This window comes from Orbicella franksi, chromosome 2 (assembly GCF_964199315.1).
Source record: "Orbicella franksi chromosome 2, jaOrbFran1.1, whole genome shotgun sequence".
Classification (NCBI taxonomy): Eukaryota; Metazoa; Cnidaria; class Anthozoa; order Scleractinia; family Merulinidae; genus Orbicella; species Orbicella franksi.
Window position 1 is genome coordinate 1,652,185 of NC_138146.1, and position 16,854 is coordinate 1,669,038.

Here is a 16,854-nt window from a genome sequence, read left to right on the forward strand (position 1 = left end):
AACCGAAATTCCGAAATACACTGAACCAAATAAAAAGAAATGCTAAAGGAAGCTCAACAACAGTAAATTTTTATTCATGCCGAGGCGAAGAAACCTATGTAAAAGAAAAAAAAAATGTTCAAAATTTTTGCAGACGTGTTTTGCTGCACATCAGCTTGTTCAAATTAATTGACGCTAAAGCGAAAACTTCTCAAAACTTTTACAGTCATTTTATCGGCTGTGGCGGTACCAATTGCTCCAAAAGTTGAATTCAACTTTGAAGTAATACTGTACATTACTATTTTTGTTTTCTAAAGTCCGGGAAACTGCTTAAAATTCGTGAGCGATATTCAAAACTTACTTAAAAGCGTACAACCGATGTCATGGTTCGAGGACTCTGTACTTGTTGATCTTCCATTCTGAGGCCGCCTGAACATTGACTTACATTTTTTCCTTTCTATTTTAAATCTCAAAGCAGCAATTTCTCCATGATAGGAATGAAACAAGACCTTTGAAGTTCATAGATTTAGTCTGCAACGCGCCATTATTATTACCTACCAATTCCCGGCGGCCAAAAAAATTTCACATTTGATCGAGGCCATTTGTGCCACACAGCCAGCCAGCCAGCCAGCCAGCCAGCCAGTCAGCCAGCCAGTCAGCCAGCCCAAAATGGCGTCCAAACCCTGAAATCATCTGGCATCGCAGAAAACCGCGGGACATAAAGCCGTGGGAATGACCCAATTAGTATGCGTTCTCCTATCATCGAACGTAAGAAGGCTAAGTTTGTACAGAGAGGGAAGGGTATGGTTTGGTCTAAAATCTTGAACCCTTGCTTTCACTGTGCAAGGGTACAAAGTAATTTTTGTCAAAAGGCATAGTCAATGTTTGTTGATTTTGGAAGGGAATAAAAGCTCTTTCTCTTCATTTCTGTTTAGGGAGTACTCCTGGTGAAAGCATCGCTGGAAGCATTACAGAAAAGAGACCCTCAAACCCATTTGTTCTGCAAGGACAGGGTGTCCAACCTGGTGACATTCCTTCAAGCTTATGTCAAGGAGACTATCAAATAAACCAGACGGTATCAGATACCTTGCCACATTTGTCACAAACCAAACCAGCCAACTCCATACCCTTCACAGAGATGACAAATCCAGGCAGTTACCAAGTGCCATTTAGAGCTGAAATTAGCATAGGTTCTGAAGCATCTTTTAAAAGGTAATTCTTCAAGCTAAATTTCAAGGCTGCTAAGTAGCTGTTTCTCATTCCTGAGAATAAAAGAAGACCTAAAAAATGAAATAAGACCTGTGGGGCACGAAAACAAATTTGAAATCAAGTTGCCCAGTGGGCCAGTACATTTCAGTTTTCAGTTGCCCCCACTAAAATATTACTTTCTCAATAGGTGCGCAATGTTCATGCCTTATCAATTAAATTGGATGACGATGAAAAGAAACGCAGAATTTTTCTGTTTTTCGCCACCATGTCTGGAATCTATTACGTCCTTTATTAGTGCCAGACTTCTGTTGTACACAATCTCCAATATGGTGGCCAATATGGCGATCGGAGGACAAACACCAGCAAAGTATGCTTGGATTTTAACTTAAGCCATGCTTTCAACTCATTGTTTTGCTCATCTTGTCTTTGATGGGAAATTATCACTAACAAGATTACTGAGGCTAATTTCACTTACCATTGTTGGAAACTAAATTTTGACAGCACTCACCTGGGGCTGGGCTGGGGCTGAGGCTGGGTGGTTGGGTTATCACAGCAACCTTTTACTCGAGCCAAAAGTGATGCATAAGGCCTCCACTTTTGTCTTGTGTAGTGGGTTGCACCTCACTCCAGGACTGCCACCCTGCTCTGGACCTCTCCCATTTCACTGTACATTGATTTTGGCTGACCTCTCATTCTCTTTCACTCGGGGCCCATGTTGAGGCTGTAATACAGTGATTTTCATGTTGTTGTCTGAGAATATGTCCAAGGAATCTCATCATCTTCTTCTTCTTGAACGGCAACGGAGGATATTGAACAGTGGCAAATTTCTGTCCAGTCATTTGCAGATTACCCTGCAGAAGTTTGTCAAGTTACCCAAACAATTTGTCCCCCAGTAATCTTGGGTGGATTGAAGCACTGTGAGAGTTGGGTGTGTTGTTTAAGATGGCACCCAGACCTTCCAGCCAGAGCCTCAAGAAATGAATATCCATAAGTTGTGTAAGTAAAATTCTCCAGATCTGCTATACTTCACACATACTAATGTGTGTATTGCCTTTCTTGTAGTCTATCATCCCAAAGCCAGAACCAAGGAAACATTTGCCACTTTTATGGTACACGTCAGGGTTGCCGCCATGGTGATAAGTGTCGTTTTGTCCACCATCAAAGTGGTGTTTCCATGCGGGCGAACTCTGATCCAGCCTTGTCAGGTAGGTTTTCCTTCAAGCAGTTTTTTGTGTGAATACTGTCCATCCATACTCTCTACTCTTTTGTAACAATGTGTCTTGCAGCATAGCAAAAAACTTTCAATGTGCAAATTGCAATTTTCTTGGCCTGGGGTTTCATTAACGTTTTTAGCAGGAGGGCAACTGGTTTTCACAGGCGGTAAAACTTTTTGAATTGAACTTCATTGTAGCAAAAGCTTTCGTGTAGATGGTCAAAGCAGGCAGGCAGGCAAGATCATCTTGTTCAATTTGCCCACTGCCCAGCCCCTAAAGAAACCCCTGCTTAGCCAGGCATTGTTTTGAAACATATGCATAATGTTAAACATTGCAGGGGTTTTATATTAGTTCATTTTTTGTTTTACCCAACAGAAGTAGTGCCTGGACTTGGCAATGGGTCAGTTAGCCGTGGTCAGTCAGGGAATCCTTTTGTATTCAAGGATCCAAGTTTTTCATCTGGACAGGCCATTGGAGCAGGGTTGTTTGAACCAGCACATGACCAACAGCATACAGCTACTAGTGGCATTAACACACAAGTGGGCTTCCATTTAGGTGGACCATTTTCCTCAAACACATGGCAACGTCCTGCTGCTCGACCAGTATCTGGAGTTGGGTCACATCATTTTCAACTTGCAGGTGGAAGCCATTTTACAGGTGCAAATCCATTTTCTCCATCTGTACCTGGAAGAACTCGAAGTGTGGAAGACTTCTTGAGAGAGCCAAGATCTACAGAGCAAAATCGTCAAGCACAGTCTGCTCCTGTTGTACCTGAAATACCGACAGTTAGTCACTTTCAGTTTCCTTCAAAGAAGAATGTACAGTTTTACTTGCCAAGGATCAAGGTACACAATTTATATTTTAAAATACTATTTTTAAGGGCAAAACCACCATTAGTGTATTGTTAATTCAGGGATGTAATTTGTGTCACTGTCCAATTGCAACCTGTGGCATGAGTTAAGTAGTTGCTGCTGCATATCTTGTGGTTGACGGGTTCCTGTGTGAAGCTATAATTTAACTGGAATATCTAGGTGCCATATTAATTTTTTTATGTAACAAATTTTATTCTCTTAATTGGAATGTATGCTATTAAGTGTATGTTTTCTCTATAGCTGGGAAAATGTCAGATTGCTTATGTTTTCATGTTCATTGTTCTATAAACATTCAAATTAACAATAGCACTTTTTTTGCAGCATGCCAGTGAACATCAGAGCTGGGAAGACCTTGGTTATGTTTATGTGAACATGAGAAATGAAGAATTGGAAATTGACTATGATGTCTTGCAAACATTTTATCATGCATTTGAAGCCAACTGCCCCCAAACTGTAGGAGAATGTTTTGAAAAGTTTAGCTTAAAAATACACCATCACCTGGAGCAAAGAATGCCAAACCTAGAACCTGACTGTAGTCCTAGTGCTTTGTTAGATGATGATGACAAATTTTTCCTGGGTCAGTTAGGAGTGGCACTGATGTACCTAACTTACAGTAAACAGCTCTTTAGTCAGGGCTATACTGTGTTACATGTTTTGCATAATTTCAGCATTAACTACTCGTTGTACAGTGGCGAATTTGGGGTTCAGAAAAGGGCACTGACAACAACTGAGGTGGCACTTACAGCGGCAGACATCTGTCTTAACATTAATGAACCTCTGTACAGCAGTGCGTTAGAAGTACTTCGTGGTACAGACTATGCTCTGCCATCTGCTGGGACAATGTTGACTCCTGAGGAGGCTGAATGGAGAAGGGGTGTTTTCCTGACTTTGTGTCAGCACTTTATAAGTAGAATGGAATTTGATTTAGTATTTGAACTGCTTAATAAGGTTGGAGATATTGAAGTCTTTGGAAGCACAGAGCTCAAGGCTTTGTATAATGCACTTCTTTGTGGTTTGATCAAGAACAATCAACTAGATGATGCCACAGAAATCTTCCAAACAATGGTAGAGAACCGTATTTCAAGAGAACCAGAATCAGTCAGAGCCTTAGTGAATGGCTTCGGAGAGGCAGGACGTAGCCAAGAAGCCAAGCGCCACTTCATGAGTGGTGTCTATTCGGGGGTGTATCCCCCTATCTTTAATCAAGATAACCCTTGGACAGTTTCAGTTGGTGTCAGCTTTTCAGCACTAGAAAGCCAGTTCTACATTGAAAAACACTTGATATCCCTTCAAGAGTTCATTGCACAGTGTTCCTCTGGAGATGGTGTGTTGGATGACAATTTGTACAGACCATTAACAGTTGTTATTAAGTCAGATGAGGTGCCCAATTTGTACACAACTAACAAATACGTCCCCAAGGATGAGATCATTCATGCTATGCGAGAAAAGGTTTGCACTGTCTTGAGTGATGACTTCAACCCACCCCTCTCTTGTACACGGCAAAGTAAAGTTGAGGTAAGAAAAGTGAGGGAATTTCTTCGTAACAGCTTACCTTGAAAAGTTCAATATGGAATTCTTTTCTTTTGTTTTTAAAATTGAAAGGGAGATGATTTTTAACTTGACTGAACTCTGAAAATGGAGTAAATATTAGAAATACCATCCAAATGGGAGTTGATGGTGAATTCTTGTTCAAATTAGGTAGATTAAATATTTGTAATTCTGATAGAGAGGGTCACTCAATTTATTGCAAGCTGGCCAAAAGTACTTTACATCGTTTTCGCTGTCACGCAGTAAAATAATAAATCAAAAACCATCCAGCGAAAAAAGCTAAGAAATTGTGATGTCGTAGAAGATAACTAAATAAGACACTTCTCCAAGTTTTAGGCACTTGCGTTTCCCAGTCTTCAGATATTCGTCAAAGTGTTTCGCAAAACTTTACAGAGCCCAGTATGAAAATGCCATGTTGGTGTACATCTGTGGTACACCAACAAGGCGGCCGGAAAATAGTGAACTTACTTTGGCTATCTAGGCGACTGATTATCAGTACCGAACAAACAAGAAATAAATATACCGCCTCTTATGCCTGATGAGGATAAAAACTTTGGTGGCTCTTTAGTTTTGTATTTTAGAAAGTTATGATCATGTCAAAACAATTTATAGATTACATTGTGGTCCAACTGCGGTTTTCGTGTACAGATCTAGACATACAACCACACAAATGAAACTTTCTTGATTTACTTTTTCCAGTGGTAATGAGGACAAGTGTGATTTGCGTGAAAATGAACTTTTTATGTAAAGCTTATTTTGAAATGAAAGGTCTTTCATTAAGAGTCTCTTCGAAATGGTGTTAAAGGAACCCAAGAATGGCCTGTTAAATAGAGGTGCGATTATGGAAATGAAGGGCTTGAAGTGCTGTAATCTTTTTATAACAGGAGCTTATAGTCAGTGCGATGAGCCTGAAGTGTTGGTTTCGTGCTAACCCTGCCACCGGACGCTTTAAAGGGGGCAGTTTTTCTTGGGCTACCTCTCAGGCATCTGTTGCCAAAGCACCACCATATCTTCAACCAGGTATGAATAATTTAGTGTCTCCAAATGGTCTGGAAGGCGAAGCTCGCAGAGTGAGTGTTTTTTCTAAGACGGACAAAGTGTTGCAAGGCTCATCATTTCCAGGTGGTGAATATCAACAACCCAGCTTGACAAGAACGAATCGTCATGGCCAACGTTTTGTGTCTTCGTCATCCAGGTATGAATAATGTCATTCTCAGATGTTCAAGAAAGTGAGGGCTGAGAAATCTAACTGATAATGTTTGACTGGTTTCATTTAAGGTGGAAGAATTTTCAATACGATATGATGTTTGCTATATAATTTTTTTAAAATTTATTTCGGCGGGGGCGGGGGGGGGGGACGACTTTATGATAATGTACGGTGAAAAATACATTATTGCAGATTTAACTCATCTTCAGTATTAATATTTGCAAAGAAGTATTTTAATATTTTATTTTTCAACTTTATTTCTGTGTAAGGAATTTGTTCTTAGTAATTCACCTGGTCATTAGTACTAGAAAAATCGAAACGAGAACAACGTTAACTACTAGGGATAACCACAGAAGACCAAAAGTGGTCAAATAACAATTGCCAGAAATAAATAATTGCAAATTGGTCATGGGTGGTATTGAAAGTACTAAATTATTGCCTCCTGTAATATTTTCTGCAAAGAACCAGTGGTTTTAACTTGATACCAAGATGAAGTGATAGTCAATAGCCATCACATTTAGAGGCCATTTTTCAAGTTTTCAATTTCGGAATGACTGCCCAGGAAACCTCAAGGTTGAATTCCATTGAATGCAGTGTACATCAAAGAACTGTCTTGAAAAGCTGTTGTTGGTCACCAAGTGTGACTGGGATTGTTGAAGTAATCATTCTGTGCTGTTACAGCCATTCATGTTGGTTGATGTCACCCTCTATTTTCTGCTTCCAGGAAAATGTCAGGTATTGGGCATACAAAGTTTTCCAAGTTTACCTAAAGACTGAAGGCTTCTTGATTATCCATTACAGTGATGCATTGGAAAAAAGTAAACTGTGTAATGGAACATAATGCAATCGTAGTGCATCTCAAGTTTGAACTTTTACTGATTGCCAATTGAGTGAGGATCGAAGAGTCTTGATGAGATTGTTTTGCAATAATTGAGCTATTCATATTGATAACTATAGCTTTGTAAATTCTAGCTATAATCAAAGTATATTTTCCTTGAGCTGGTGTAGAGTTAAAAATGTATACCATATTATTGTTTCTGTATGGGCACAGTACTCAATCAAGTTGTTATAGCTGTGGTCCGTTATTGTTTTCCGTTAAATCTTGTTATGTTACTTGATCAACTGCCTTGTAAAATTGAACCCGACATAAAAGGTGGCAATGTGAAATTGTGCTGGCATGGTTTTCAGCGTTGTCTTTTGAGCCTTCTTAAAGAATTCTTATTAACTGAGTATAGCTTGGCAATTGAAGTTTTTGTGTCTTGTATAATTGGGAATTCCTATCTTAGACCAGTTGTTGCAAAGCTCTGACAGGTGCAATCTAAATTGGTGCAAACATGCAAAGCAGTTGACGGCAGTTAACTTATTAGAATTGATGAGAGGGTTTTTATAAAGGAAATTATTAAAACCCTAAAATCTTGTTCAGGTCATTCACTACCATCACCATTTGTTGAGAATGAACTTACCTATCAAGAAATTGATTCTGGTCTCATCTGATTTATACCCTCAACTGCAAGATGAATCCTGCATGCAAATGCCCTCACTGAAGCATTTCCTTGGAACGTTACTTAAATGTTACTTCTTCAAGCTTAAAAACGTAATATTTTTATGAAAGCTTGGTAGAAAAAGGCCATTGTCATGTTTTTCCATCCTTGGCCTCTAATGGAATCCATTCCATACCAGTTTTTTTTAAACTAAAACAACTCAAGTTAGCTACGTATTGCTTGTCTAAACTCTTCTATGACAAAGTAGTGAAGGGTCTAGTCACACTAGGCCTACAAACGTTTTCAGGCTACATTATCAAAGCTCAAGACCTGTTTTGTTCTGGTCAAATTTTGAATGAATCATGTTTGCATTGAAAGTATAACAACTTGTTTTGGCTTGTTTTGGGGGTCATTGCTGCAACCTTGGACCTAAATTTAAATTTGAACACTTTTGAGTGATATTCCCTATGTGGCTGTAACGTCATAACTTAAGCTCTTCAACTCTTTCCTCTTTCCTTTGGTGCTGACTTCTCAAGTCATTGGTTGTATCTCATACACCATTGTGTCCTGGTCCAACTGTGGTTGGCCAGGTAACTTTGTCTTTGTTCAACACTTGCTGGAAAGTTTCTCTGGGTTCGGTGTACATGACCCTGAACAGCTGGGTACAGCCAAGGAACTCCTTTTTTCTTTGCAAGGCCTTTACAAAGTACATCTACATCACTAAAAGTCTTGCTTATCCTTAGCAGAGAGTCAGGTCTTGATGTTGGTAGGTATGATAGTGAGCTACCAGACAGTTTTTTGCCTCAGTGGAAGGGCAACTTGTATTTGGTAATGGAGTAAATTCATCAGGCTGAAAAGTTTCTGGCCTGTTGTAGTTGATATCATAATCTTGTGTATCTGACTCTCTTGTGAGCATTCTTCATAGCACCAAGATCCCACATTTTGTTGGTGTTACTGTTAAAAATGAGGAACACCTTTGTCATTCATACTTTTTGATTCAAGGTTTGAGGACTTTCCGGACGTGCTTCTTGAGTTAATTTGCACTTAACAAATACAGACACGATAGCATCCTAAAAAGGTTGTTGAGGTAGAACACTTCTATGGCACTTCTAAATCAGACATTCAAAAGTGAACACTGCCAATCTTCTGCTTAGTGTGACAGGCCCTGTAGCCTTGAGTATTTTTTGAGTGGACTGAGAGGAGCAATTTTTTAAAGCTGATGATTAGATATTGTTGTTGTCAAATTACAGCACAGAAAATGCTTTTGTGCTGAAATTGGAGAATTTGCTGTGAAAGATGGTCCAATTATGTCCAGAAAACAGGACTTGCAATAAGATTTGAAATGGGCATCTGCCCCACTTCATAGTAGTCAGCTGTGGCAACTGAGGTGGGTAAAAGGGCCACCTTTTCTAGGATGGTCTGTGGGAATGAGTTCCAGGCACATTTTAGATTTAGAAGCTTCGAAATGCATTTTCTAGCTTTCTGGGCATCAAAATTAGTAAAGTCAATGATACTTATTGATCATAAAAAAGAACAGCTATTTTCTTTCATTTTTTGTCTGACCCAGGAGTTTCAGGAATTTTGCAAAGATGGTTAGGCATGATCATCTACAAATTGAAGTATAGTTTTAATTGGGTTGACTGCCAAAATTTCATCTAAATCATTGCAATGTGCCACTTTGTTTTAGGCAATGTTCTCACTTTGTGCCTAAGCACTAGTGCCCTGGGAGAGGGACACAAAGGTGCTGTGTTCAGACACTGGGTTCCCAATATGTAGCTGTGTTCACATTAGTTAACCAAATACATGCTCACTGCATTAAACTGTGCAGATCTCATCATGCGTGCATTCCATATTGGATAATTATTGCTGCTTGGTTACTTCTTTATATGACTTTTTTAATACTGTGTTTGTACATGAAGTACTTAAGAGACAGCATTAACGATGACAGGCAAAGATTACCACGGAAACAGCTGCAATTACAAGAAGATTACATCTGTTCCTTGCTAATGTGAAAAAAGTTTGTGTGAGAGCAGTTTCGAAAATTCCACGACTTGAGTATGTTTTGGAACATGATTTCCTCCATTTTCATGATAGAAAATGGTTATCTATCTCTGAAGATATCCTTGAACAGTTGAAACAAGATTTGCATGCCCTCAATGGCAAGTAGCCACAGACTGGGCAATCCTGCACCTGTCAGAACAACTAGTGATGCTTCTCAGACATAGGAGAAGGAGTGATTGGACTGCAGGGAGATCAGGGACAAATTTGAAATCAGTACGCTGACAGCATGCATGAAAGTTAACAAAGCTATGCATTTCCTGGTTTGTTTCAAGATACACATAATAAGCAAACTACAAAAGGGCAGAGACTTCCAATGAATTGCAAATAGTTCCAAACAAAGTGGGATTTTCTACAGTGCTTGGGTGCCATTGATGGTACCCATATACCCATACAAGCTGCCCTCGTCCACCATGCTGACTGTTACAACACGAAAATTTTCCATTCTGTGATTCTGCAAGGTATTTGTGACAGTCAAATAGACAGCGTGGTCTGGCACGTAACTCTAGGGTGTTGAGTTGCTCTCAGATAGGCAAGATAATAGCAGAGGGGAGGCTGATACCCAGTGATTCAAATTTGTCTCGGGCTATTGATAACCACATTATTGAGCCATTTCGTATCAGTGATCCAGCTTACCCTTTCACCAAGCATGTAATGAAGAATTATCCAGGCAGCAATCTCACACTGGAAAAAGAACATTTCAGCTGCAGACTCAGGCCCACAGGAATCCAGTTCAAGAGAGCATTTGAATTGCTTAAAAGGAGATGGAGATGTCTGCCCAAGCCACTGGATTGTGACGTCAACAAAGTGTTACTTAATTTTACATCAGCCTGCATCTTGCACAACATGTGTGAAGAGCAAAAAGAGCACTACCTTGAAGAATTGAACAGGCTGGGCAAAGATGAAATTGGTGACCTACCTAAGCCTGATCCATTGAATGAAAATGGCCCAGCTTGCAGTTCTACCATCATTAGGAATGTCTTGGCCAATTGTTTGTACAACTGATCACAAAGGTCATGTAAGCATGGCCTGTCTGATGTCATTTTTTTTAAACTCTATGATTGCAATAAGAGAAAAGACAAGGCAGGCCCACATAATAGTTCAACTTTAATCCATTATCAACATAGCTACTTGTAAACGTTAATTTTGTTACTAATAAAATCCACACATCATTTGTTAGAAAGGCTTAGATAAAAGTCTCGGTATAAAAAATATTGTGTTTTTTATACCATGTATATCTCCAGAAATGTACGTACCTCCTGCAGATACAACATTAGATATGCTGGGGTAGCCTGTTAAATGGTACCCATTAGGGTCATGTCAATTTTTGTCAGCACCAGATAGATTAAATTTAATAAATAGCAAATAATAATAATAATTATTATAATATTATTATAGTAATTTTATTGGGCTCATTAATGATAATGATAATCATCATCATCATCATCATCATAATAATAGTAATAATTATATTGTGCTTTTCCTATGAAAATAATCACACATTTCAGTTAGCATACTAAACTCTTACAGATAACAAGTTGAGAATAAAACTACAGACTAATCTTAAGCGATAAGACCTAAAATCTTACCATAAATGTAAATATTGAGCTTAAAATCTCAACAAAGGGTGTTAGAAAATGAAAACGTCTTGACTAAATGCTTAACAGTTTCAATATTCCTGGCTTGCCTCACTGACAAGGGGAGGCTGCTCCAGAAGACAGGGGCTGCAACTATAAACGTGTGATCCTCTATAACCTTATGATCTGAACCGTGGACTTGCTAGCAATATACCATTTATGTTTTGTTGCAGTTGATGTGAAGCCAGTAAGATTGAAACTAGATTCGTAAGATAGTTAGGAGCTAAAGCCTGCAGTATCTTGTAGGTAATGAGAAGAATCTTAAAATCTATACTATAAATAAAGTTATTTCACCTGAAATTTTCCTACAAACTCTTAATTCTAAGATGCCACATTTTGTAGAACACAAAATCACAATGAAAGGTTCAATACTAGAATTTACTGATAGCTCTTTGTTTTCTCCCCACTTTCGTTCTAGAAACATAATTGTGAACATTTTGACCGAAAAGCAGTTAATAGAAAAACAACTATACATTACCAGGAGGGAAATGTAATGAACAAGTTAGCAATATAGCAATAGGCTGTTGTAAGTCATTGTTGGTGTAAAACCTGCTTACTTAGCTTGATGATGATGCTTTTGCTGGTGGAGTGTAGAAACCATAGTTCATGCCAACAGGTGGAAAGCTCAGGAACATGTGCCTGGTTTGGTGAACGATGTCCTTTCCCAGCTCCTTGCACTATCATTTGGGTCATCCCTGTCATAATGTGCTGTAGACATGTGGTGTAAAAATTCTTGGTCTTCTTTCACTTTAAAGTGTGTCTCTATTGAACAACTACTCTGCATGTACTCGTACATCTTTTTTATTTCCTCATTGGATTGTTCTACTACATCACATAGCCCCTACCACTCCTGTTTGTGGTGGATTTGATGTCTGAGTATTTCTGGTAGCTTAAAATCTCAACAAAAGGCATTAGAGAAGAAAAAGGACTTGACTAAATGCTTGACAGTTTCAATATTCATGGCGCCAATGAACAGCTACTCTGCATGTACTCCTGCATCTGTTTTATTTGTTCATTGAATTGTTCCACTACATCACAAAGGCCCTACCACTTTTTTTGTGGTGGCTTTAATGTGTGAATAGTATTTGCCTCTGCTGCAACCGATTCTGCATTTGTTCCTGGTGCCTCCGCCTTTGCTTCTGATTATGTTTCATTGCATTCTCTTTTATCATCAGCTGAGCTTTCCATCAAATGTTCATTTGGGGGATGTTTACCTGGGGTAGTACCGGGACACCAAACACACAGTGGCGAAATTCAGAGTATGAATAGGGCCTTTATATAAATTTAACGAAAAAATTTCATCTGGGCTTTCCTATTACCAGGAAAATAACCAATGGAAATAATCATCACACCACCACCATAAATCAGTAGAAGTACTGCCCTAGTACTGCCCTAGTTTTCTAGGACTTTACTACAATCAAACATGCATAATATTTTCATGATATAACTCAACCTCAGAATGCGATCAAGCTGATCCTAATGCTGGAAAGCAACTTTCTCACTTTCTAGTGACCATGTTATCTGATGCAAGTCTTACTGACGGAGCAAGGCAAGTGGCAAAATTGTACATTCGTTGCTTCTTCTGGCAAAACTGTTTGGGAATTTTTTTTCTTTTTTTGCCACCTAAACGGGTTGTGAATATTTATGTTCTCCTTTGATGTTCTATGTAAGTCTAAACTGATATTAAGTAAAGGCAAACTGTTGTCAGAGTGCTTCAGAGTTTACCATGGTTGGATTCAGTGATGTGGATACCTCCATTTTGTTTTTCGGTGTGCTAAAACAGCAAAGAGAGGCGATATGGAGAGTTGTGTGAATACGGCTGTGAAGCAAGATGTGGAGGTTAAGGTGCTGAGGGAATTCTTCACGTAATGCTCTGTTGATTTTCAGAATGAGACAGCCACTAGTGATTCAAGTGACCACCCAAAGACACAAACAGCAAAAACCAAAATATTGAACAAAATCAATGTTATGTTATTTTCTACAGATGGCAATTATCCGTCTCATGCTGTTGTTCAAACAGTTTAAGGTAACAGCTTTGGACTCCTCCATTTACTTTAAAATTTGACAGGGTAGAGAGTAAAAAAGTATCATAGCTTATAAGGAATCCCAAAATGTTTCCCTGGTTCATCCTTGTAAAGTCTTGTGTCAAAAACGCTGAAGATATTACTAATGTAACAAGTCTTTGTGACTGTCAGAATCAAGTTAGAATCATGCTTGACATGTCACTGTTTAAGAGAAAAATTAAAGCGCAGTACTTGGTGTGATCAATTGGGGGCATACTGCATGCCTTTTCGAAATCTAACACCAGAGAAAAACCAAAGAATGAAATGAATCCTCCACTCTTCCAGAAATTCTTAATCCTGATGACACACTTGAGATACAGACGCAGTTTCAAGACTTAACGAATGAGATCTTCCTAGACTTCACTAGATTCAATTTTTGTAGATTCTAACATGATGAACATATGTAAAGTAATTTTCCAAGATCAAATGTCAATCAAGATGTCACATGTTTCGATTTCGTTGCTAAACAAAGAGCATGTCGTGTGAGAGTAACAAAGTCTTTGTTTGATACATCCCCCTTGATTGTCCTCGTCAAAGGATTCTAAATAAACTCATAAATATCAATGTTCAGTGAACAGCAATGTTTCTTCAAAAGGCAACTGAGCGATGAGACAATGTTCAGTCACCATGCACAATCTCTTCTTGAACGTGAGGAACAAATCTGATGGCTGGCTGAGCTGTTGCTGCATTTTTCCTGTGTTTACCACATCGTGATGCTGATTAGAAACTTCTGGATACAACTTTTCTACAGGACTCCTGATCTCAGTTATTCCGCGTTCAGATGCCAACCGGACAAACGACCGCTTGAAAGTGTTTATATTTTCCATGGATTGACTCTTGAACTGTGCCAAGTTTCCTTAACTCGATTTTGCACAAGTGGTTTGAATCCCTTTTCAGTCTGAGTGATCCACCACATGGCAATCTCTGAAGCCAGCCAACAGACCTATTTACCGATCTTTAGAGATGGGTTTCCATGCCTTGTGTACACTCGTGAGTAGTCTTTGAGGTATTAATGCAGACTACAGTTCTAATCTGGGCATGGTGGAACCAATGATGGGCAATACTCTTGTTTCCGAGACATTAAGTTTACTCAAAACTAAATTCTCCAACTGTATCAGGAGGTAAATGATGTAACCAAAAGCCCCAATCGGATGCACCGTCCAACTGCCCAATTCAATCATGGAATTTTCAAAAGTGTTCAGTTCAGATGATAAACATCTGTCGATTGAGAAACTTAATGTTTTCCATATCCTTGTAACAATGACGTCAACTGATTCAGTACCTCTCCTCCCAGTGAAGTATCCCAACTGACTTCTTTCTTGCGAATGTCTTGAAACAGTATTTTGAAGGCAACAAACACTGGGGACAGCATTCCAAGAGGGTCGGATATCTTTACAATAGAGCTGAGAATGATTTGGTGTGGAATGATTTCTTGTTAACTCTTTGTGTACCAGACTTAATTAAGGGACTTTTTTCCACCTTGATCTTTTTTTTGGGAGGGGGAGGGGGTGGGGTCACCACAACCTACATATAAAGCTTAATGTTTATTCTATGATGATTAATTGAAAATTCATAATTTTAGACATTAGAGGGCAATAACAAAAAGAGGACAATTTTCTTTGGACAAAAAATGTTATTTTTATGAACAAGGAGATGAAACATGTCGCCATGATATCATGACTCAAAAATATTAACAGAAACTAAAAATACATTTAAACTGCTTTCATTTGATACTATGGGGTCCCTATTTAGTCAATTTGGGTATGACAGGGAGATTTTAAAAAAACCCTTCATAGTGGAAAATATCTGGACAAAAAAGTTAATGTTAACATGAAAACAGAAGTTCTTGTCTTTCATGGGCACTACATAGGAGGGTAATAGAAGTCCAGCGAGGTCTCCTTTCAAGAAATAAGTCGAGAGACTATGGTTACCCCTTGTTTTTCTTGGTTTGCATCAAGATGGTCTTTATTATCACAGTAGTTTTCCAGGGTGTGAAACGTCTGAAAATAGGGTGCAGGACACATTCTAATGTGGCAAACAGAACATGCATATTTAGTATCAAGGTGCTGCAAGGGTATCTGGTAGGCAGTAGTACTGAAAAGTGCCCAGTGAGAGTTTGAACCTTCCTTCATTTGGTAAGGATTGATTGTTGTGCTGCTTTCTCTGGTAAACAAGTCCCCCTACTTGCTTGTTGATAAGTTCACAGCAGAAAGGAAACATCCATTGAGCCTTTTGTGTTTCTGGGGGGTTGTGATGTAGACTCTTTCTTTCTAAAAGAAATGCAACTTCCAACAAATAAAAGAGGAGCTTCATATACCAAACTAGCTGTAAGTGCTGCGTTGGTAGCTTCTAACTCTGCTCAGCTAGATCCACCCCTCCCATGAATTTCTTGTATAATTCCGTAATAGCTGGCCTCTGAACTTCTTTGTGCACCCACTTTCCTTTCTCTTTGACTGCCTGTGTTACTCTTGAACACTCAATGGTGGCCATCATTGTTGTCAACAAGTGAACAAACTTGCTGTGTTCCATGTGGAAGCAGTAAGTCTGCCTTTCTGTCTGGATACACATTGCACCTTTTCATGGACTTGAGTTCTTTGTCCTTGATGTTCATGATATCACTGGGTAAGCCCTTCCTGCCAGCATGTACAGTACCACATGCCAGAGTCTGCCAAATCAATGAAAAATACAGGACTTGAATACCAATTGTCCACAAAAAGATTGTAGCCTTTTCCTTCAAGTCCTTGCAATATCTTCATTACGACATGATAAGCCACCCCTTTCTCAGGATCATGACAAGTCTTTCCAGTGTACACAAGTAGATCCCAGACAGCCACTTGACAACTTAGAAAATAAATAGCTATGTTCCATTGTCCAGTAATTGATTTTATGCTGGGCTGTGAATTTTAATTGCCTGCTTTTCAAGAAGGAAAGTATGCATGGGATGCACACCACTGTGGAAGTGGTGTGAAACTTGCTGCACTCAAGCTTTTAAGCTGCATACCGATGATTGTTTTGTCAGTTTTTAATTACGTTTATTGAAGGGTACAGGGTTAAATTTCTTTACTTTTTCCTTGAAACTTGTGATGGATTAGAGCGCCTTGGCAAAATACCTTAAAGTACTTGAGCTGGCAAGGGTCGCTCTTGTTCGCAACTCTGTGTGGGTAGGTTTGTGCCCGCTTAGGCAGCATTCTGGCAACTAAAATAAACGTTCGGACATTATCATGTGTATAAACAATAATAATAATAACAAAAACAATTTAAGCTCTAGGACAATGGCAAACTGGGCACTCATGAGGAAAAAACACAAAATAGAGCCCCTGAACTATTATGTTGTAGGCAAGGACCACAGATTCGTATGGCTAAACACTGCAACATAAATGTTGCAAACTTTACTATAACACTATAAAGGTTGTTATAGGCATACAAAATGATGCAACAGCATATCTGGTACATGAATAGCAGGGAGCAGTATTTAGGGTGCATACTCTGAGCTTTGAAATTATACGCAGTAGGGAGGTGCAATGCAATACTGGGAATGACCTTAAGTAACAGCTCTGCTAGTGCGACTATTGAAAGCGTGATGTCT

At 39.0% G+C, this 16,854-nt stretch overlaps 1 protein-coding gene across 2 annotated transcripts in view; it reads left to right on the plus strand.

The window, feature by feature from the left end:
- Positions 1-15,536, plus strand: part of LOC145475216 (uncharacterized) — a 34,010-nt gene extending 18,474 nt beyond the window's left edge. For both annotated transcript variants that reach the window (XM_081455239.1, XM_081455241.1), the window contains exons 21-26: positions 915-1,191; positions 2,251-2,393; positions 2,778-3,247; positions 3,596-4,789; positions 5,707-6,017; positions 6,754-15,536. In XM_081455239.1, coding sequence (XP_081311365.1) covers positions 915-1,191; positions 2,251-2,393; positions 2,778-3,247; positions 3,596-4,789; positions 5,707-6,017; positions 6,754-6,799 — 2,441 coding nt within the window. In that variant the 3' untranslated portion in view covers positions 6,800-15,536. The remainder of the gene's footprint in view (positions 1-914; positions 1,192-2,250; positions 2,394-2,777; positions 3,248-3,595; positions 4,790-5,706; positions 6,018-6,753) is intronic.
- The last annotated feature ends 1,318 nt before the right edge of the window (positions 15,537-16,854 follow it).